Below are 19,817 nucleotides of genomic sequence, written 5' to 3' on the forward strand. Positions count from 1 at the left end.
CAGTGTCCTTGTTACATATGTTACATGTACTTACCATAGTAATAACAGTAAATTATGCATAATTACATGCAACTAACCCTCAACCAAACCCTGATCCTACCCTAACCCTATAGTAGGCCTAAGTAGCCTACATGTAGTTAATTATTATTACTCAGTACTTAAATATATAATTACACTGTAACAACGACACCTTAAAATAAAGTGTAACCTATACCTGATTACATTTGATTATTTTTCTAAATTTCAAATGAATGTTTTCAACTGTTAACCATTTTCAAACATTTAAACCAGACAGGGTTAACCTTACAATACGCTGATTTCACGCAGCCGCCATTTTGAAATGGAAAGTGAGGCTCCGGTGGGAAGAACCCCGGAAGTAAAGATAAACAACAATGCTTTTGGACTACCAACCTGAAGCTGTTGCCGCGATTTACACTATTGGATGTTAATATCCAATATAGGATATGTATATAGTTCATTCCTGCTTCTTTTTTTACTTTCTGAATTATATAAAAAAAATATTTTATTTATAAATGAATTTCACTGTAAATAGTCTAAAGTATGAAAGAAATGTATGTACAGTTTTAGAATTGACACAACATCATTAAACACAACAATACGCCATCGAATTCACGACTCTCCTGTGATTAAAGGCGACACTTCCGGTTTTCTTCCCACCGGAGCCTCGCTTTCGATTTCAAAATAACGGCTGCGTGAAATCAGCGTATAGTCCTCAACACTGACTACTGTCAGACTTTCGAAATCCTTCACTTGAATTAAGATTATATAATAATTTAATTTTAAAGCAAACCACCACAAAATAAGACTTTAGCGCCTATTTTTTACTTTGAGATTGTTCTGAGCTAACAAGAAATAGCTATGATACTGTTTTTGAAATCAAATCTTTGCACAGCTATGGCAGGAAACACTGGAAATTCAAACAAGAGAACCAATGAAGAGCATCGCTTTACTAAACGGCCTTTAAATGGCAGGTGTCCAGCACATCAAAAACAGGCAAAGCAAAAAAATTATATTATTCAACATACCCAAGCTTTTTACAGAACATATTCAGATGTAACCCCCTTTGTAATCTTTAACATTTTTATAAATGTAATTTAATGACAATTTTTTTCTCAGTAACTGTAACGGATTAGTTACATTTACTTTGTAATTAAATGAAGTAACACCGTTACATGTAACTATAGTTACTCCCCAACACCATGAGAAGAGCAACAGAACATGAATTAAACACAGTCGAGAATGAATCAGTCTGTATTTTGTATCAAAATCACATTTTGTATCAAATATACATTTTCAACATGTGGAATGTCTTATGAGGAAAAACAGTTTTCATCTGTGCATTATTTTCAATACACAAGCAGGTCACTTCATTTAATATGGACCACATAATTAAATGGTTTGACCCATACTGTGCTTTAAATTATTGGATTTAATTTACAAATTTAAACCCTAATTTAAGGTAAAAGGGACAATAGTTTGTGAGCCTCAACGCAATCATTTTTACATTTTACATCAAAATTCTATTCCACATCTTTTAACGCTACCCTTGTTCAAGCGTGAATTAACATAGTGGGTTTGTTGCTAAGTCTGACTCAGAATTCTGACTCTGTTTAAAAACATCTGGGTCAAAAAAAGACGTATTCATTCCCAGGCCAATGCAAATACACACACTCTGGACTAGAGGTTGTACAAAAATAGCACTGCTCTCCATTGACAATACATGAATGTGCCTGTAATGTTCTAAATAAGCCTGTCCTGAAGCTGGAAATAGATCATTCACAGGTGTTTAGGCTATACTTCAAACCATCATTTACATCATGTTTGAAATAAAGACTTGAACCAAGCTGGGCAGCTTTGAGTGCATATTATAGCGCAGACATCCATAGAATTAGCCTAGTGTCAATGTAGAGGAAATGTCGGGCACAAAGTTAACAGAAACAATGAGACTTGCATTTGTAGGCTATATGAAGAAAAAACAGGAGCTGCATTTAATTCTCACATCTTCAGTCCCTTCTTCTTCAAGTCCGCTTTGGCTTCCTTTATTTGCGCTTGCAGCTCCTTGGCTGCGTCCTCACAGTCATTAAATGTGGCCACACGGTAGCCGACTGTTGCCAGTGAATAACAGCCGAACGCCACCAGCAGATACACAGGCATCGGCCACGCAAGCTCTCTATACTGGGGAGGCAGCTGCAAATCCAGGAGGTCGAAGGTAACGAGTCCCCATGCCATGCCTATCAGCGAACAACCAAGAAGCCACTCCAGAAGCTTGGTCATGGTTCAGGGTTCAGATGATTGTGGGATTGAGGAGGGCAAAATTAGAAACGAAGAATCCACCTATGAGGATAAATATGATTCTATGAGGTTAGACAGTACTGTTTAACATATATTATTTTAGATGACACACACTGTTTTTTGTTATTATTATTATTGATTTCAAAGTGGCCATTTAGATTTGGCCATACATAGAACACTGTATGAATGTTTTACATTAAAAATAAAAAATATACTTATTAATATGCTTATATTACGTTACATAAAGAAACTATTTCTTCCAGTGCTTTCGATTAAAACTGACAGTAACCATTTATATGGCTAGTGCTGGAGCTGAAAAAATCGGAAGATAAAGAAATTAATAGTACAGAAAAACCATGAAATACACTGGCGTTATTTACAAATGTACACTCACTCGAATTGAACTGCTAGCATGAATGCTAATGATTACAGGCGGTTACAATGAAATCTGACAGCCAACGCAACACAGAGGTAATCTTTTAACTTAGTAACAATGATCGGCTCCTGAACATTAAATAAGTACAATGAAAATGCACTGATAATATACAAATAAACTCTCTCACCCGATATCCAAAGCCAGCTCACCACTTTCAAAATAACGCACGTTGATGACGTAGTGCCGAAAAGCATTGTGGAACATGTAGTGTACGTCCTCAGAATCATGCACAACAAACACTACAGGACCATATTCGACTAATTTAAACCATGTTTCAGTATTTTTAAAACTGTCTGTTTATCTCTTAAATATTAAATGAAAGAAAAATAAAGAAACCCAAGTTTTGCAAGTTTATTGTTTGTATTTTGTGCAGTTGAATTTGTAACAGTTGAAACAGTTTAGGAGTTTAGGAAATGGCATTTGTTTATTTTATTTATTTATTTATTTAGTAAGTTAGTTAGTTAGCCAGCCTTAAAATATCTTTAAAATACCCTAAACATCTTAACCCCTATTTTATGAAATAGGAATTTTGCTTGCTTTCTCTTAAATAAAGAATAAGTGAAATCTACTGTTTTAAATTCTAAAAAATATATATTGAATAAACTGAAAGAGCGTGTCATTTTAAAGAGATGTATTTTAAAAAAGTCTGTTGTCCCTTTAAATATTAAAATAAAAAAAATGAAAGAAACCCAAGTGTATGTTTCGTGCTGAACTGTTGTGCCAATATTTTTGTACATTAATTCTATTTATTTATTTGATTGATTGATTGATTGATTGATTGACAGATTTTTGTTTAAATTACCTTAAAGAATATCAATCCAATCAATTAATACAGAATAAGGTCTATTAAAGCAGGGTTTCTCAAACTCAGTCCTGGAGGGCCACTGTCCTGCACAGTTTAGCTCCAACCCTGATCAAACACACCTAGCTGTGAGTTACTAGTGATCCTGAAGACATTGATTAGCTTGCTCAGGTGTGTTTGAAACCCTGTATTAAAGGGATAGTTCACCCAAAAATGAAATTTCTGTAATTAATTACTCACCCTCTTGCGTTCCAAGCCTGTGAGACCTTTGTTTATCTTTGGAACACAAATGAAGTTATTTTTGATGAAATCCGAGAACCAAATTTTATGAAGCAACCCTTAAAATATTGAAGGAGGAGCACCACGACGCATGAGTTGACGTAGTTCTGTAAAGGCGCTTTGGATAATATTATTTTATAAAGTTGTTTTATTGTGCAAACAAAGCACTTGTGTCGCTTCATAAAATTAAGGTAAAACTACTTAGGCTACTTTAATTATGTCTTTTCCTAACGTTCTGGACCTTGAATGTGGTAGTTGCTTAGCTGTCAATGGAGGGACAAAAAAGCTCTCGGATTTCATATAAAATATCTTCATTTGTGTTCCGAAGATGAACGAAAGTCTTACGGGTTTGTAACGACACGAGGGTGAGTAATTAATGACAGATTTTTTTCCTTTTTGGCTGAACTAACCCTTTAAGCCACGTTTTCCTCGAGTGGGATGCACTGGTTTATCTGGAACCCTGGCAGGAAATGAAACGCCTGCGCGGTATCAGTCTGGAGCTGTGTTCGTCTCTGTCTCTCTGGCTGTTGGCGCAGTTCAGTGTCTTGTGGATGCCGCGGGTGACATCCGCCCATTCAGCACGGAGAACAGAAGCGAGTCCATGACCCATCACACCTCCTCACCAGCCAAGAAGGTATAAACATTACTCACAGACAGCACTGAGGCTCCCGAAAAACATCACCCTCACAGCAAACGCGAGGTTATTCTTAGTGATGTTTACACTTGTCAGCGACTGCTTCTTTCAATACTGCAAGTGCTTGTAAAAAACGAAATGTGGCCAAGGATGGCATTTGTGTGGGGGTTTGGCACCTTTCAGTCAACTTTTTTGTGCAGCACTACCTTGATTTCATTAAAACTATTATTACCAAAGATTTAAGAGCAGAAATGATTATGCAAATCAAAATAAATGTGGACAAATTCATGCAAAACGCATGCACTATAGGCTATCCATTTGAAGTTCTGCCCAGTAATGTATGATTAACGTCACATCTATCTATCTATCTATCTATCTATCTATCTATCTATCTATCTATCTGTGGGGACCGTAAGGGCTGTGATTCTTTTCATAATCTGTGTGATTCTTTGCTGCCTGGGCGTTTGCGTAGGAGTACGTGTTCAATGAGCAGAACATACAGTGCTCAGTGGGAAAAAAGCAAGTTGGCCGTTCACAGTGTTCGAGGCTGCCAGTCCCCAGTTCTCCAGCTCAGGAAACCTGTGATCCAGCAGGGAGCAGTTGGCAGACACAATAGAACAGGCTGCACTGAGACCGAGGGGGTGATGGAGGGAACGAGGGTGTGAGGAGGACAACACAGAGAACTTAAGAATAAGATAAAGGTCGAAAGAGAAAAGAGGGATTCAGGGACAAGACTCTTAAAAAGAAAATTTGTTTTCAGAATGTGGAAGCTTTGGTGAAATGACAGAGAGAAAGTGTAGAAATAGTGAAGACTGGCAGAACAGAATGCGAGGAGGGGCTGTTGGGTTTGGTGGGGAGATCTACAGGTGCAGACTGGTCAGCCGTTGACCTTAATGGTGCATTAAATCCAGATGCTTAAATAGCTTACATGCTTAAACTCTGGTCCCCTGCCACCACCCAGAGAGAAGAGATCTGCACTGTGTGTGTGTGTGTGTGTGTGTGTGTGTGTGTGTGTGTGTGTGTGTGTGTGTGTGTGTGTGGGGGGGGGGGTAGGTTTACATAGCTACACTTTAGGTCTAAAATTGTCCCCAGACATGAGCTACTACATTGGACAAATAATACAGTAAACATACCGGTATTATTCCATTTATTGTTACAATTTAAAAGAACTGTTTTGTATTTTAATGTTTTCAAATATAATTTATTCCTGTGGTGGCAAAGCTGAATATTTACTCCAGTCTTCAGTGTCACATGATCCTTCAGAAATCATTTTAATATGCTGATTTGCTGCTCAAGAATAATTTCTTATTATCATCAATGTTAAAAGCAGTTTATTAATTTTTTGTGGAAAACGTTATACTTTTTTTTTTTTTTGTTATACAATTATTTGAAATATAGACGTGTATATTTTTGAAATATATTACTTGGACACAGTCACCTCTACACACACTTTGGACACAGTCAGATTACTCTAAATTGTAATGTAGACATGCATCTTATTCAGCATTTTTCATCTTTCAGAATTTTTCTGTAAAGCTGCTTTGAAACTATATGTGAAAAGTGCTATACAAATAAATGTGAATTGAATCAACTTTTTATAACCATTTAATAGTCTTTACTCTCACTTTTGATCAAATATGTCCTTGCTGAAAAAGTATTAATTTCTTTTCTTTTTTATATAACTAATGATATATATAAATTAGGTTAGATGTGCCCTAAAGTCTTATTTTTTTATTTCTAAAAATATTTTATTTAATTCTAAAAAATAATTATCATTTTCATGAATCTATCATATATATTTAGCTTAATATAAAAATAAAAAAAACAGAAGTTTATGGTGTGGTCCTGGTTTAGGTAAACCCTGAGGACAAAATGTCCCCAGATGACCATGTCCGAAATCCTTGTAATCTTATAAATCACACTAAGGGATGTTTTTGGGAAATGCAAAAATTTAGGGGTAAGGTTAGGGGATAGAATGTACACTTTGTACAGTGTGTGTGTGTGTATGTGTGAGAGAGAGAGAGAGAGAGAGAGAGAGAGAGAGAGAGAGAGATTGGGATAAATAAGGAGTGAGTCGCCAGTGGTGGAAAATGTCCTTGAAATGATCACTGTTAACCCAAGCAACAGTAACTAAGCAGGATGTAGGATCACCGGAGGCCTGATGTGTAAAAAAAATGTTTCTAATATGTAGGAGGAGGCAAAGAGGAAGAAAAATAAGATAAAAAGTAAAAATTCATTTAGGGTTTGAATGGAGAAAGCACTGTAGACACTCCATGGCTCCAATGTGAGCCTTTCTAGATGAGACAGACAAAATATGATTTAAAGGGAACAATTGCAGATAAGTGTGTTTATGAGAGAGAGAGAAAGAGAGGGAGGGAGGAAGACAATAGTGCCTGGCTCACAAACAGGAACCCTCTGTTTCCTTTGCCTGAGTGAGATCTTAGTCTCAGTCTGTTCTCTCTTTCACACACACACACACAAGCTCATATCGAGAGACTGACCATGAGTTCATGAAATCACATTGTTTTCTTGTACAAATTCCATGAAGCAATTATGTTATCTATTAAAGGGCAATATAAATGCATTACATTAGTTGTGTTTTCTGATGCACCTCTACAGTATTTCTCATCGGATTAGGGATTTGTACACACCCAAACTTTAGAATTTGTTCTCTTTGCAGTGACATGCACTGATGAATCATTCATTTATTTAAAAGTAGCTTCACCTTTGATTTCATTCATGATGTTGACTACATTTTGGAGCACGATTTGTCTCCATTTGCTAAAAGAATCACTCAGAAAACCTCAGCAAGCAAAAGACCTGAGGTCCATCCTAATGACGGCGAGTTTTGGGCAAACACTTCTCAGATTTTCTTTATAAATGTGAAAATCACTTATTATGTTTGGCTGATGTTCTTAAATATTTTAACTGATCTAAAATACACAGATGTGATTTTGATGGAATGTATCTACGCTATTCAGAGTCGACCTGGCTGGATCTGTCATCATTTTCCAGTATCTGTGTATGTTGGAGGAATGATCCCATCATTCTTGTCTTCAGTATGAAAACCTTTCCTCAGTTATAGGCTCAGTCCCGGCCAAATCCTGACACGGACAGTCAAGCTGTCTCGGTGACTTGTGTGTTTTTGATCATTGCTTTGATCTCTTGCAGTCGGTTTTTAGGCATTTTGTTGATAATTCTTCATACAAGTCAAACGCTTCATTAATGAAGACAACTGAGCAAAGGACAGCTGGACTCATAAATATTCACAGTATGGGGGAAATATAAACAGCATAAATTCTAACCTGCCTAAATACAAAGTCAGAAGGTGTATGAGAGTGTAAGCAAGGGATCTGTGGTCTTCCTGTCAAAGTCCACCTGTTTCTGCTTCTGCCGTGGAAAAAGACCAGAGAGACACAGAGGATGGAAAGAAAGACATATGGAAACAGGAATGTGCTTTTCTCAATCTCCTGTCAGCAGTTCTCTGGTCTATTTTAGAGCCCCTCCATACATCTGTTTCTGCACTATTACAATATTTGTACATCGTAAGCAAAAGTTAATATTATGGGGTGAATGTTTTGTCTTGTATAAATAATATATATAAGAAGAATGGTTTGTGAAGGATCATGTGACACTGAAGACTTCTCTGAAAAACATTAAATAAATAAAGCAAAACAAGACACAAACAAAAAAAGAAAAATTAATAAAGAAAATTCCAGAAAATTATAATAAACATAATTAAATTAAACACATTGCTATAATGAATCATAAGACATTTCCCATTGGACTTTTAAAAAAAAAACAAGAAAATACTACTCTCAGTTCCTGGCCGACCCATTTTCAACACTGTAAAAAATAAAAACAGATATTGTACTAGTAATTTTCTCCCAGGACATTATCCAGTAATTTTACAGAAATGTCCATTAACCCTAAAACACAACACAATACAATGCGTAATTCAAAATACAGGTAAAGCACCTGTAAAAAACAACAATATGGAACCAAATACTTATATTTGCCTATATTATACTATAATTATATATAATATTTGCCTTAGCAGTGCAGCGCGCTTTCAGAAACCCTCCACCTTCCCCAGCTCCACCTGTATAGATCTGCCACGGGTAAATCATGTACGCTAAATTGTACAGCAGCAGCATGTCTTACTTTCTCACAGCAGTGTGTCATGTATGTATTAGCAGTAGCCTTCATATTACTTCATATTAATACAGTACATTGTGCACTGTTTTTACAGACATTTTTACATTGTACTTTACGATTGGCTCGCCATCTGAAATCTGTTAACTCTGCTAAGTTAGCTTAATGCTTTTGCATAAAAAAATAGCCAAAGCTTTAATAGCTTGTAAAGCTTCAGTCTATGTTGAACTGAGTTGACACTGAATTGATGAAATATAAACATATGTAAATGTTTGGTGTTTCAAATGTTGTGTATCTTCACAGTGCATTGTTTCACATTCAGACAAATACTGCATTCAGGGAGTTTTGGAGACTCTTATTGTTCTTATTGTTTGTTTTTGGTGAAACTGAGGTCAATCCCATGAACTAGCAACAGTATAATGCCATACCACTGACATTTTGTTTTAAGTATATCTGCATCTGTATATAACTCTAAGTATGACCAACTACAATTACTAATTACATTGACATTGAAATTTCAGTTATGAAGTATAACTATCCAGATATGAGTTAGCTTTAGTAGCCTATACTAAAAATCAATCACTTCGCATATTGTGCTCTCTATTGTAAGCTATTGTCACTCCATAAGTGCTACATGAGCAAAATACACTGCTATACTATAAAAACTGGTGTACTTGCCTACTAAATCTGTCCGATCAAAGCATGAAACTTTTGTTTAGAGCCCTGGAAATGCTTTGAAGTCACAAATGTTTCAAATCTGCGTCATTCTGACCTCACAAAAAACTATATGAAAGCCTATGTTTCCATACTTGATCTCTGTAGTCCCAGACTGTCACTTGAACATGTAAAATGCCCCAGAGAGCAGTTTTATGTTGTTATTGAATATAACTCGATATGACAGCATGTCTATTGAGAGCTCTTTTCTTCGGGTCATTTCACGCAGAGGGAACAAATCTACAGCCTTCCTATGTGACATACATGACAGGCAACACCCACGGCTGCTACAAAGCCTTTTAATAAAAGGAAAATCTCATTCTTAGATGCTTTAGGCCAATCAACCGAGTCCATTAGTTAGCAGCTCTGTGAGAGCTTGTCGTCATGCCAGGTCTCTGTTCCCTCTCATAACTCATGCCATGTCTGTGTGGTCCAGGGTTATTATGAAGCCTGCTGTTATAAAACAATATACTGGACACTGTCATATTTATTTTAGCAAGGACAATTCTGGCCCATCCACTTGTTTTGACTGGCATTGAGGTCTCGCCATCTCAGAAAGTGATGTTAAAATGGAAAAGGCAAGTTGGGAAAATATGTTCAGCAGAAGTGAAATGGAATGAAAAGAAAAAAACCTTGAACAAAAACGTATTCGGGAAAATATGCTAGTCTGAAATTTCAATGCGCTGGGTAGTGTTTGGCCATTTGAAAACAACAATTACTATTTACATTTTCATTTGTACTTTATTCTTATCCACACACACACATATATATATATATATATATATATATATATATATATATATATATATATATATATATATATATATATATATAGCTTAAAATAAGCTTGTGAAAAGCTTGACTTAATTTACACACATTGACATTTGCATACATTCATGAATATCATGAATATTACAATTAAAAATATAATATAAAAAAGTATATATTAATGCTATTAATACATATATATATATCATTTATGTTTATATAATTGTTTTAATAATATAAAAAATATTTAGTTTAGAATATAGATATGTTTGTTTAGATATGTTTATAAATTAAGACTTTCAAAAGCCTATAAATCTTTAGCATGCTTTTAGCACATTTTAGCTGAAAGCATTGTTACAGTCAATAGTCATTGACACGTTTGGACGTATGCCTCATCAACTGCTTGTACAGTTGCTGTCGTACCCAAACACAAAGTGACAGCATGCATAAACATAAAGTGTACCAAATACCCAAATGCCTGGCCTGCCTTTCATACCCTTTTTAATTACATCTATTGACATCATAGTTAATTGGCACATGCTGAGCGTACAGTTATTTCTAGCGTCAGTTAGCGCATGGGACCGCAACAGACCTCCATGGGAGTTCACCATTGCTGTGCATTGAGACCGAAACAAACCTGGAACAAAGAAGATGGGGGATTTGAAATCTGTCTTGAGACAGACTTACTCGATGGGATTTAATTGGTTGACAGTTGCATTCAGTGATTGTTTTGGTGCTGTGACCCAGTTTTGAACCGTATTGATGCTCTCTGATGAACTGATTAAAAACAAACATATATACGGTATAACATAACATAAGACAAGCATTAATTGTGGTGAGTTGATATAAAAAATTTAATAAATGGAGTCAGTTTGCGTCTTCAGCAGTGAGGCCATAACCAGTCTCTGTAAACATTAGTAGGCGCATTTCCATTACAGATTTGCGCAAAACTTTTGAGATTTTTTTCTAAATGTCGACAAAAAACTATTGCGAAATGACGGTGTTTCCATTAACCGATGTTATGCGACTAAAACTTCATTTTTTCTTCTCGCGATAAGTAAAATCATTACAAAAACCATGGCAACGGACGTTGGTAGGTTTATGTACTATATCCCAGCCACTGCACTAGCCATTATTAATCGAAGGAGATGTATGTGTGTTTTCCTTGTTTAAACTTGTTTTTGCGAAATATTTCTTTTTCGAATTGCCTGAAAAACCACCTCATGCGAGCATAAAAACTTTTTTGCGATAAATGGAAGTTTTTGCGAAATTGACGTGTTTCCATTGGGCGTATTTTCAATTTGCGCAATTTGTAGGGTAATGGAAACGCGGCTAGTGACAGTCCTGAGTGTAAGTTTGAGCTAGCTGTTCATCTCTGCAGAACAAAAGCGTCTGTGTGTCTTTATGGGATGAAGGATGGAAAAAGGTCAGTGGGGTCTAAGTAGACATTCTTCGTCACGGTAAAATGTGTTTATGGAAATAAATGAATGATTGATGGTTTATTGTTCAGGCTGTCACAAAATTGTTTGCCAAAAATGAAACCCTCATGTCATTCCAAACCTGTAAGATTTACTTTTTCTTTGGCCTATTTTTTAATTTTGTTGGGTTGCTTTCCTTAGTTCACCCTGTAGATGTCTGACCCTAGAACCTTCTTGACGTTCTACGCTTCTCTCCCTCTCGTCTTCTTGCATCTGTCAACCTTTGACCTTTAACCCTTGTCATAGAGGAGAAAAGAAGCATGTGTTGACCGTGAAACAGATACCATCACTATTTTCTCTCGCTCTTATTTTCTCTCCTATATAAAGGTCAACTGTTCTGACCTCTCCAGCTTCATCTTATCGCTGTCTCCATCTGCTTTCCATCTCTCTCCTGATGTTTATCTGTCTCACTCTGTCATTTCGTCCTTCTCTCCTGGCCCGATCTCCCCCCGTATGTGCAGATGACAGTGTGCCCTCAATGTTTACTTGTTTATCTCTTTTTGTTACATCTCTTTTTGTGTTTCTGTCCCTGATTCATTCTGTCTCTTAGTGACCATTCAGTGTAGTGATGTATGCACAGCTGTTCTTGACAGAGCGCTAGAAAAACATGTGTTTTCTTTACAAACCCCCTGTTGACTGTGTCTCGCCTCGCCTTTTTGCTTTTTATGGGATCTGGAATTTTTACAGCCACGGTGCGTTTGACAAGTGTTCAGAATAATGCTGAAATTCATGGTAAGTTACGTCAAAAACGTCAAAAATAATAAATTGTACAAATGTCACAAATCTAGTATCCAGGTATGAGTGCAGCTGGTATATATATATATAACATGCTGAATCGGAATTAGAATGTATGAAGATATTAACATGCTGTAATCTGGTGACTGTTGGTGAACTGACCGAAATTTATATTAAACACAACAGATTTGATTGTGTGTGTGTGTATACGTACCACTTTCGTCCATTGGTGTAAAATAACAGGAATCGTTCATGTTCGACTGCAAACTGCATAAGAATATTATTCCTGTTATTTTACACCATGGGAACAGTGTTAACCTGCTCACAGTGAGTTATGGGCCCACATTAGACGTCTGTCTGAGGTTACACCTTTACTCCATCAGCAACTACAGTCCATTATGACAGACTGTTCAGCTAAACGCATACAGGTAAAAAGAAATGCAAAAAAAGTATATAAATGATTCAAATAATCAGTCTTTAGACTGATATATCTGCCTCAGCGTGTCTCTTTCAACTTGTCAATAGGTTTACATTCAGTTCTTTAAAGAAGTCATGACATAAGAAATCAAATTTTGGATCTTTTGACATATAAGAGGTCTTTGTACCATTAAAACATCATAGCTTAAAACGTCCTCCTCATTTTAAAAGCATAATCAAGCTCTAAAAACGTCTCGTTTTGATATTGCGCGATCTGTGATGTCACACAGGCAAATTCATTTGCATATGACTGTCTCCAGAGCAAGACATCAACGAATAGTTTTACATCATCTCACCATAGGCCCCGCCCACTAACATCCAGTCACTTAATGGCTGACATTTGTCTACACTAGAAGCGAGCGTCTCGTCAAAAGCAAATAAAACCCATTTTCATCACTGATGCTGTCTACAATGCTTTATCTGTAAATTAAGGTTTATGGATAATGTTTTCAATACACTTAACTCACATGCAATATGGAGTTGATTTCCAATGCAATGATGACGTTAGCCAATCATATCAGTGGCCTCTGACGAGCCTTAAAATGGATAATTTCAGATAGAGGTTCAGAATGAGGGTTGAAAATAATACGTTTTTCCATATATGTATTTGTTTTGTGTGCAAACAATTTTTATTAACATTATACATGCAGCCTCAAGGAAAATATTAAAATAATAAATAAAAAAATCAATGTCATGACCCCTTTAACTCAGTGCTATACAGCTGATAAAGGTTTATTAGGGAACAAGCTAAAAATAAAACAGATGCACAGCTGAGACATACTTTCAAAACTTGATGCTTCCAGATGTGATCCAAGTACCGAAATACCGAACAGATGCTGGTCAAGATCCATAGGGATGCATTATACTGTACATTTGAGATGATGTGAAACTTTCTTTTGCTAGAGTCTACCTTAGACAGAAAATCAACAGGTGGTTGGCATAACTGAATATATGACTAACATATTCCCATTAAATCTGGTTCTGTTTGCTCAGAATGTTTGCTAATGCCACTAGTGAATTTGATTAGTATTCCGATGCTGGATTGTGCTTCTGGTCTATTGAATACTCCTTAAGGGAGATGCACACCTATTTATAAACCCTGATTCATCGTTGTGATATTCACATTAAGGATAGTGAACAAACCTTTATAATTGCAATGCATTTAATAACCAAATTCTTTCAATTTGTGAATTTGAAATTGCTGATTGATTTGTGGTGACTCCTTTTCAGACAAAGAACAAGAAAGACTTCAAATCAATGATTGGTGCTTCATATGTGAATGTGAAAACAAGGTTAAGGTGGACCCTGCAGCATGCTTTTAACATTCATGCTGTATCCAGACATGCCTAGCTCATTTTCAGATGTCTGAAATGGCTTATTCAGAGGAGAGAACACCTGGAAGGCGCGACACTCTGGTATACTGGACTTCTTTCCCAGTATATGATGTAAAATTGATGAAGAACCATATGGGTCACTTATGATGCAGAACCAAACAGGTGCTCTTTGAAAATGAGTTTCATATGATGTGCTGTCTGGCTAATTCACCGGCAATTAGTCGCTCAGCTGTTATTCTAATATTAGCGTACAATGAAATGGTTTTCCACAGGATGGAGCGGGGCGGATTACATTTGCACACAGTTAGGCCAAACGCAAAATGTGTTGCAAGTTTAACAAACGGAATGTTTCTATCGAGGTCAGCTACACTTAGTCTTGCTCAGACCACTGAAAACCTGCCTCAGCAATGATCCTCAAAAGCTTCTATTTATCTGTGTGGATTTACTAATAGCGGGACAGATGGGATTGCTGAGAGAGGGTGAAGAGTTGAAACAGTTAAACGTGGGCGATCCCTCCACTCCAGCGCTCTGTCCGGAGAGGATCCATATGGAGACAGGAGAGTATTAGTGTAACGCTCATGTATACAGAGGGGGAAGGGAGTCGGGCGATAGCTTTACCTCTCAAATCTTCTTATCAAGTAATGAAACGGGTTGATTCTGTTCACCCTGATTCTCGTTTAATTTGGGACGAGGATCTTGCAAGTTAATAGTATTGCACTTTTCTAATGCTTTCTTTCCAGAGGTTATTGCGCCAAAATGCCTTATTTTGATTGCTAGTGGCTTTAAAAGATGAAACATCCAGATTTTGTAAAGGTTTTCAGTTGCCATGCTTAGGTTATAGGGGAAACCAGGGCAAGTTGTCACACTTTTTACTACAGTGAATATTCCTAGGATAAAAAAAAAAAAAAAAACATAACCTAAAAAAAACTTTTTTAGGTTTATTTCTAAGGTTTATTTGTTAAAGTCAATTTCTTTATAGAGAGCAAATTTAAAGTGTTGGCTACAAAAAATGGCTACTATTTCCCTGTAAAAAAAAAAGAAAAAGTTTAGAGTTTAGAAATAGGTTGTCACACTTTTACTACAGTGAATATTCCTATAGGGATAAAAAAATAAAAAAATTAAAAAAAACAATATCTGTATGAGCAAAAACCTTAAAGTCTTGACTACAGAAGCAGTGTAATTGCTGAGGGGGAAAAAACATAGTTTATTTAACACACATTGAGAATTTGACAAAATGCCCAGTTTTAGTTTTAATAGAGTTTTGATTTGTCTTTGAAAACAACACACAAAGATATTTCTAGATAACAACCCATTTGTGTAATAGGATGTTTGACCTATTTAGTTAGTTCAGTAGTAAATATATTTTTTCTTTTAAAAATTATTATTTTTTCAAGTCTTGGTTATGGAAACAGCATTATTGCTGAGGACAAAAAATACAGTTTATTTAAAATCCCCCAGTAGTCAATAATTGTATCCCTTAAAACTCATCTTTGATAACCAAAATGACATATTTAAACGTTTTTTCCTGTGAAAAAAAAAATATTCATGCCTTAAAATAGCTTGAATGCAACTCTACACCCTTGCTTCATTTAGTATATGAGGATCAATGAATATGCTAATTAGCCCCGCCCCCACACTCACACCAGCTCAGAGATGGTATCACAATGGTATCGCTCTTTACAACGTCGGACACATAACGGTAATTAATATGATTAGCCTTTTGCATGACAATGTTATCAAACAGCTAATAATATGTTGCTAATGTTGCACAAACATGTTCCCATTCGCATCTCAGTCAGAGGTTCGGACAGCTGCCTTCTTACAATCAGAAACGCTTTGTTTGACTCAGAACGTCAGTGGAGAAAGACATAGTTTATCATAATATCGTAATATACATCATACACCCGCTATATTGCTAAATCGACCCGATTTTTCATATCATCAGAAAAACATACCGGGATAACCTGGCATCTCTCGAGACTCCCCTGCTTGTTCGCTGTTAATGATATGCTAAAGCCCGCCCGCACGTTGATGTGTGGTTACAAGGTAGTTTGTGACGTCAGAAACACCAGCGATTTCAAATTGCGTTTTTGAGACGTTAGGCTTGTTCAACTTTATGCAGCTCTGCGCAGACCGATCGGCCGACTGACTGATGACAGTGCATGCCGGTGTGGTGAACAAATGAGTCCTATTGAAGAGATGAGTCCGAGCTTAGGACCCCATTAGTATGCCAGTAGTATGCCTGATCTAAAACTGTTCTTGCGATGGGGTCATTTTTCTATTAACAGTTTAGACAGCTCACGTTAGCTACAAGTTATCGCAAGGGGATCATGCCTATGTTCCCACAGCCCTATGTTCCCACATTTCTAAGAATTTTTTTTTTTTTTACGATTTGTCTAAACCCCAGTTACAGGTAGGTTTAGGGGTGGGGTCAGGGGTAGGCCATTTGTGGGAACATTGTCTAAACCCCAGTTATGGGTAGGTTTAGGGGTGGGGTCAGGGGTAGGCCATTTGTGGGAACATAGGGCTGTGGGAACATAGGCATGATCCCCTTGCGATAACTTGTAGCTAACGTGAGCTGTCTAAACTGTAATAAGAAAAATAGTAATATACACAAATAAACATTATTTTATGGTTCTTGTAATTTAAAAAAAAGTGTACTTGTAACATATTGCGCTGACTATTACGATAAAAAATAATGACAATTATAATTGCATTAAGAATTGCTGTGAATACAGTAAGGCATTATCAGGGCAGTATAAGCTCAGGTAAAGCTCAGCTAGCACGATCATCGGATCGGATAACGTTAGCTGTATGCTATGCTACTATCTAAGCTAACTAAAAACACTAACAACTAGAAATGTTTAATTTCACAATCTATAGCTTCGGTTAAACACTAGTATATGAAACGTATAATTTAAAATACATTAATGACTCGCTATAAAGTAGTACAAACGTCTTCTATAATAAAGTGATTTTGTACAATTTGGCACTAAAGCGATTACCCATAAAACGTGCTTTGAACCAATCGGATTGCTTGGGTCCTAAGCTCGGACTCATCTCTTCAGTAGGACTCATTTGTTCACAACACTGGTTAGAAATTTTGTCCAATTGAGACAGCACCGACACCACATGACTGTGACATATGGCATCAAAATATCGCGAGAGCGATTCGAGAGCAGTCGGGAGGACTCTCCAGAGCGACTGCACGAGCGCTGATGACAACACAGCTGTTCTACGATTGGCCGAATCCACCGCATGACAACGATCACATGTGTTTCGTGTTTATTCTCACACCTTCAGTTCCACTTATGCTCATAAATCTGTTTTTTATAACAGTAAAATCTCTTTTCATGTAGTCGCAATGTTATATTGTGTCATGTTTATCAAAATAAAACTGATCGTCTATGTCACGTCTATATTCGTCTCCTCCCCGCCTGCACGCGGCAACTCTCGCCGATCGTTACATCATCCAGCCAATGTCGAACACCCCTTGTCTTTGGTTCACGTCGTTTTAAAGAGAAAATACTCAGCAATGGTGTTGACTTATGAATTTGCACATGGTTTGTCTTAAAGCATATTGAAAACACCACAAAGACATATAAACAACATTAAAAGCTTGATTTTCACCACAAGGGGACTTTAACACACCTTTGGATTCTGTGACAACATGCCCCAATAGTTTTAATAGAATTTTGAACTAGGTGTTTGTAAAAAATAAAAAAAAATAAAAAAACCTTCCAAACCATTTCAATATATAAAACATTTGGATTTTTGACTTCAACCTTTATTACTACGATATAGATTTTCCCAGTGTGACAACTAGCCCCAGTCTTGAGGAAACAAGCAAATATATCCAGTCGTACAGATTTTTTCAATATATTATATCAAATTACTATACGGTTATCCGGACCACACCTGACCACACGTGACCACAACCGCTCTTGGTTGGTCATAACCCCAGTGACGGGTAGGTTTAGGGGCGGGGTTGGGGTAGGTCATCACATGTGGTACCCAATCACATGTGGTACCCAGTGATAACCGTATAGTACCCAAATTACTTTTGTTGAAAAGCGAACAGTTTGACAGCTCTTTGAAATGACTATTTTGTACGAAGCATTTTTATATACATCTGCAAACTCCATGAAACTCAATCCTACAATTAGTCAATAGACATTGCGGTGAAAAAAAATCTAAATATGAGCGTGCAGTGGTCTGTCGAAAGTCTTTACCCTACAATAACGGAGTATTACCACTGTCTAGCCCTCCCCTCTAGTCTAGTCAGCAAGAGACTTGACGCAGATGGCAACAACCAGGGTAGACCTACAACAGCTGGTATAAGTCTATAAGCTCGTAACAAAATGGATCAACGGGCACAGCAATACGACAAGCCACCGAGACTACGGTCGGACGCTTTACGGATATTTTAGTCTGTGGTGCTTCGGGAAATGACTGGTCTTATTAAACGAAAATCGCATAAGGTTAAGCAGCTGCAAAGCTTCTGAGGTATTTAAAAATCCCCCCCCCCCCCCGACTGTGCATAAGACTTCCTGGTATGGATTAGAGGCTGCAGATACATGTGGTGTTGTGGCTACATACCTTCAGTCAGTCAAAACCCAATCTGGTGCTGAGTTTTCCCTCTCCCCAGGCCGAGAATCGCCAAAAGCAAAGTGGATGATGGAGAGAGGGAACGGAAAGGAGAAAAAGAAAGAGATCAATATGAAGATAAAGTGAGCAAAACTTCGCTGGAGATGAATTGTGGAAAAACGGGAGAGAATGATGGGGGAGACGGGATAGATCGGGCGTTTAGATGAAAGCACAGAACACTGAGATGAAAGAAAAAGAAAATCAACCTATGACACACAATCTTTAAGAAATATCACCCTCAGCTCTTATTGGGCCATCACACTCCCTAGAGCAGTGATTTCAGAGAGGGCCGAGAAGGTGTGTGTGTGTGTGTGTGTGTGAGAGAGAGAGACGACGTATAGTCTTGGATTTCTCTCACCAGAAACATAAGCCAAACGAAAAATCTGTGCTTTTAAAACTTTACATTTCTGAAACATTTCATTCCATGAGAGGAAAACATTGGCTAACCCCTCATTTGGCTCATAGTCTCTCAAAGGGTCTGTCTAAGCTGAAACATACCTAACCACTCGACTTTGTGGTTTCTAACCAATATGGCAACAATTAAAGACATATGTGGATTTTCATATAAGAAGCTTTCTAAAGAAGCGTATACAGACATGCATATCTGCATAGTATCAAAACTTATTTGGTCTATTTGGTTCATTTGAATTCTAACCAATATAATATTAAAAGGAAAATAGGGTGCAGATATCCAACCTGATGTCACAGGAAAACGTAACTGTGTTACAAGATTCTGTATGATTTTGTACAATGTGAATAGTACAAAAACATACGATTGTTAGAAAAAAAGTATGCATGAAGGTCCGCACCCCTAAACAAACCCATCACTGGGGCGCAAGAAGATCGTATCAAAAACGTACGAATGAAATCATGCAAATTCATACGAATTAGCCATCATTCATCAAAGCGAAAAATATTTAAGAGTTGACATCATGTATATTATTTTCATTTAAAAAAATGATCACTGAGCATCCTCCTGAGGTGGCAGTGGAAGTAAGTCTCTCACTTTGTCTAAAATGGCTCCATATTCCCTCAATAGTGCATT

At 36.9% G+C, this 19,817-nt stretch overlaps 1 protein-coding gene across 1 annotated transcript; it reads right to left on the reverse strand.

Annotated features, from left to right (window-relative positions):
- Positions 1-1,254: 1,254 nt before the first annotated feature.
- Positions 1,255-2,335, reverse strand: dpm3 (dolichyl-phosphate mannosyltransferase subunit 3, regulatory). The gene has a single exon (XM_084130653.1). It carries the CDS (start codon positions 2,293-2,295, stop codon positions 2,017-2,019), a length of 279 nt encoding a protein of 92 aa, XP_083986779.1. The 5' UTR covers positions 2,296-2,335; the 3' UTR covers positions 1,255-2,016.
- Positions 2,336-19,817: the final 17,482 nt, after the last annotated feature.

This window comes from Abramis brama (genome assembly GCF_963993115.1).
Source record: "Abramis brama genome assembly, chromosome: 12".
Lineage (NCBI taxonomy): Eukaryota > Metazoa > Chordata > Actinopteri > Cypriniformes > Leuciscidae > Abramis > Abramis brama.

Bases quoted from the DNA above. Each gene is read 5' to 3' on its own strand.
- dpm3 (XM_084130653.1), bottom strand. From the start codon at position 2,295: ATGACCAAGCTTCTGGAGTGGCTTCTTGGTTGTTCGCTGATAGGCATG.